This window comes from Rhyacophila brunnea, unplaced genomic scaffold, assembly GCF_057557595.1.
Source record: "Rhyacophila brunnea isolate RB1 unplaced genomic scaffold, BYU_Rbru_1.0 scaffold_13, whole genome shotgun sequence".
In the NCBI taxonomy this organism is placed as follows: Eukaryota; Metazoa; Arthropoda; class Insecta; order Trichoptera; family Rhyacophilidae; genus Rhyacophila; species Rhyacophila brunnea.
Genome location: NW_028232785.1, coordinates 33,927,434 through 33,932,066, shown reverse-complemented (window position 1 = coordinate 33,932,066; position 4,633 = coordinate 33,927,434). Strand labels below are relative to the sequence as shown.

The following is a 4,633-nucleotide window of genomic DNA, read 5'->3' as shown; positions in this document are numbered from 1 at the left end:
AGTTACTAAGTACCTAAAGGTACAGAGGAATAAATTAAAATAAATATAAAAATAAATACATAGTATATAGAATAATATTAAGTGACTAAAATAAGTTTATATAATAAATAAACATATTGAAATTATTTATAAATAAAAATATTAGTAATAAGATAGGTACCAAATAAAATTAATTAGGTAAGTATAAAAATTGTTTTATTGAGGAATAATTAAATAAATAATTAACTATAATTACAAGAACTTTTAACTTAGTATAGATCCTTGATCCATATTACTAGTGTCATAATACGGCACGTGAGCTCGGTGACATTGAATTTAAATCACCAGCTGTTTTTTTGACGTTTCACGCAGTGGCCATGAAACAATTTTTAATTAAATAAATAACATACCTATTACATTCTGACGTCATCCCCATATCTGGAGGGCGATTCATGAATTTAGCATGGCCGACGTGAGTAGTGTGAGTAGTCATAATTGGAAAGTGATGCTTCGACAGAAGCACACTGTTCCTTCCTGTGTCCAATAATGCAACCTAATAATTGCCAAAAACGGGCGTACATTTATGATCGCCTAAGAGTTTTTTTGTCTATGCCCACATCTGACAGCTATTTCTCGCGCGCAAAAACTTTCATAAGAACAGATACGTCGGTAAGTCAGATTTGTTTTCAAATATACTGTTTCTTTTATAAAATAATATGTAGAAATCATACTAAAAGTGTATTTATTTATTCCTTTACAGAATTAACAAAATGCCAGCGGCAAATAGCCACCAGATGGAGCAATTGGTAGAATTCATGGAATGTCAGTAGCTACCACGTTTTTATTCAATACTCGTAAGAAATGTAGCCTACTAAAGTTATGCCAACATGTGGAATTAACACAGTTCGAGACATAGCCTGTGTCATTATTATGACATACTTATAATTGTGTAATGACCTCGTTTTATGAGACTAAAAACCAAACCATAACTTACTGTAACTCAAACCAGCTTAACCGCAATGATATGGAATACTATAACATTACCATATTTTCCGTAGTGCATCCAGACCTCGTCGCCGGAAGGCTCACCGGGCAGTTCACCAGCCTCGACATGGAGAGGTTGTGGACAGAACTGTCGGAGCAATTAAATGCTTGTTTGGGCGGTGCTACAAAATCCCACAGACGGTGGAAAAAGGTGATTTACTATTTATTACTAGTATTGGTAAAAATTATTATTTATTTAAATATAATAGACTGTGTCAACAACCTATCCAATATTATTTTACAAAATATCTTACTCTCCACATAAATCCACCATAGGTAGCTATAGATAGCAAGTTCAAGTAAGAAATGTTTTCATAAATTAAACCACATCTTTTGAAAGCATCCCAAATGTCACTGCTGTAAATAGTACTAGATCGTTAGTAATATTGTTGAAATTGAAAATTTCTAATTATTATTGTTTACAGGTATGGCAAGACACGAGGCGGAACACGCGGGCCAAAATGGCCAAAATCCTGATCTCCCAGAGGAAGACAGGAGGCGGCCCGCCCTGTAGAATCCGGCTGTCTGCTCTCCAGCAGCGAATTATGGCTCTAATAGTGCCATTTACAGTTACTGGGGAGCAAGGTAGACAGGGCAATTACACTGGGGGGGTAGGTCATTCATGTAATTCTATATTGATTAACAGTATAAAAGGGTTCACCCGTCGCACGTTTACTTATGGTGATAACATTTAATTCACAGGTACTACAGGAAATTTTGGGTCGCGTCTGTGTCAACGTCGGAGCCCCAGCGGTGGATCATCCAACCCAGCACCAGCAGCATGGAGGTGGCACTCACCGCAACCCCTCTTACTGTACCTACTACAGCATATTCTGAATCATCATCAGATGCAGATATGATGACAACCCCCGAATGTGCAATTTCTGCGACACCACGGCTCACGGCTCAAACTGTTGCACTGGAAGACAGTGCTGCTTTCACAAGAGCCCATGCTGCTACAAGTGAAGGCAGTGCAGTCTTCCCAGCAACAGTGAGAGCCCACAGGCTCTCGTTGTCACAAACTTCTGTGGCAACGCAGACAATGGGTCCGGTGCCCGTGTTGAATGCCGCCGTAGAGTTGCTGACCATCAACGTTGCTGCGCTCAGGTCTGACATGGTGGCTCTCGGCATTGCAACCAGGTCAGACACGCAGGCTCTGATCATTGCAGCCAAGTCAGAGACTGCGGCTCTGATCGGTGCAGCCAAGTCAGAGACTGCGGCTCTGATCGGTGCAGCCAAGTCAGAGACTGTGGCTCTGATCGGTGCAGCCAAGTCAGAGTTGAGCGCACTAATATTAATGCTAGGTGCAAAAATTGACAATCTCGGCTATGCACCGTAATCGCTTCTTTGGGGTGGTTGTTGCTATTTCGGGGGTTTCACTGAATCATAATTACCGTGTTGAGCCGAATATAAAATAAAATTTTACAGCATCGTGTATATCAGTATAAGTGATCCTTGTTACATTTTAAACGATGTATGATTTCACCTGTTTACAATCAACTGTGAAACATTATTTTATATTTGTCTCAAAACAGTTTTTTCATGTAAATACTCAAAAGAAATCTATTTCAAAGTATACATTCATGTCAGTATCCTTATGAAAAACCAATAATTTGTCTAGTTCTGTTTCAATGCAGTGATTTATTTAAATGGAATTGTTTAATGAGTATTTATGTGTGTCTGCATCTGTGATTTTTCCAGCCTTATATTGTTTGTTATTATTATAATAAGTGTCTTGAAAATTTGCAAATTTTATGCAAACCTATATTAAATTTCATATTTTGTGCGTATAATTACTATGTATAATTAGTCTATAAAATATTTCTAAGGAATTGTTTAAAGAGTGTTTATGTGTGCCAGCATAGTGTATTTTGTTTGATATAATAAGTATCTTGAAAATGCAAATTTTACGCAAAACTATATTAAATTTAGTGAATTGTGCTATTGATTGTGTACATAAATCATTTTTTGAGACAGGATGAAATAAAATTCTAAAGTATATGAAATAATCATTTTTTTTATTGCTTTCATATTTCACAAGAATATTCAAATATTCTAATATTAACATAGAGTAACAGAATCATAGTTTTGATTTTTAAGTATGTGTCCGATGCATATCGGCGTCAAGATATGAAAACCTCATAACTTCACAGTTTTTTTACTTATTTTATTTTTGATGAGCTATTGAGGCGTCTTAACTCATGTGGTATTTATTTATAGTTACTGATAGATACTTCGCTGCCTTATTTCCAGGTTATTCCTAAGAGGTAACGTAAGAGACTGTTTTGTGAAAACCGGTGATCAAATAGATGGGTAATTGAATATTGGGTCAGCAAAGTCACAAAAAATCTTTTTTTATTGTGGCTTCTACAATAAATATAGAGTACCTATTTTACTTACCGAGCAGCCATGTCGTAGGATGTTGCCTATGGATAAATTCCATGACAGTCCCAATTTCAGACATTTTATAAATGTGAGCGTCGTTGGTGCTGCCCGGAAACAGTGCATTCACGTTAAGAATGCGCAACTTTGCATCACATACCTAACGAGAAAGGAGATTAAATAGGATTAGACAAATTTATGCAATATTTTGCTGTATATAATATTTTAATTAATTTGAATAGTTAGCTTACCAATTGCACATTGATAGAGTGATATAGTTTTCTATTGACGTAGATATACTCCGGGCGAAGAGGATCATTGGCAGGTGGAGCAACAATTGCCACATGTGTGCAGTCGATGGCCCCCGATACACCCGGGTAACCGTATTTGTTGTAAAATCTGAAAACAAGTAAACATTAAATTTTTTTTAAATTTGGCACAAATGATAATTTACGTGTAGATAATTAATTATTTTATATAAGTACTCACTCTTGTTTCATAGGCTCCAAATTTTCAGAAGGGAATAGCACCCATTCGTTCAACAAATGGTCATCAATGGCCATCGTCACTTCTTGAACGGCTCTGCTGACAGATGCTTGGCTTATCATAACTGTGTGCTCATCGCCGACACCCGTTTGATAATTTCCAGTCGCCAAGAACCGAAGTGTGGCTAAAACCTACACACAAGAAACAATGTTAAGCGACAAACATTTAATATTTTTTTCATTACCTATATAAATAGACATCAAAGTTCACCACTCACCTTAGTTTCGACGCTTAATGCCGAAGATCTGGGTGGAGGTGCCATCAATTCTTCCAACCTGGTAATAAGTCGATCTGCTAATCGTTTCGATAGCCGAAAACGTTTTACAAACGAGTTGTCGGTCATATTGAACGCATCCGTTCGATTACCGAATTCTGACTGCGGGACTTCCATTTTGTGGGCGTAAAATAACCTAAAATATGTTAATAACATCATATTTAATCAGTATTTACCCGTCAACGTTGCGATATAAAACGTACGTAGATAATTAAAAGAAAGAAACGTCTCCATTATTAGAATATTCAATACAAGATACAACAATATTTTACAGACAAACTATTACAAAATCACAATAAACACCTCCTTAAATGAGAATTGAAACACGAAATAATAATTTTAGCGGTAATATGTAGTAATAAATGGTAAATGTATAACAATTTATTAACAGCTTTCTCCAATATTACG

The 4,633-nt window shown here is 36.2% G+C and overlaps 1 protein-coding gene across 1 annotated transcript; it reads left to right on the top strand.

Annotated features, from left to right (window-relative positions):
* The first annotated feature begins 658 nt into the window (after positions 1 to 658).
* LOC147077345 (uncharacterized) lies at positions 659 to 1,718 on the top strand. The gene is made up of 3 exons (XM_085941060.1): positions 659 to 801; positions 1,038 to 1,174; positions 1,449 to 1,718. The coding sequence occupies exons 1-3, from the start codon at positions 750 to 752 to the stop codon at positions 1,716 to 1,718; spliced, it is 459 nt and encodes a 152-aa protein (XP_085797186.1). The 5' UTR covers positions 659 to 749.
* The last annotated feature ends 2,915 nt before the right edge of the window (positions 1,719 to 4,633 follow it).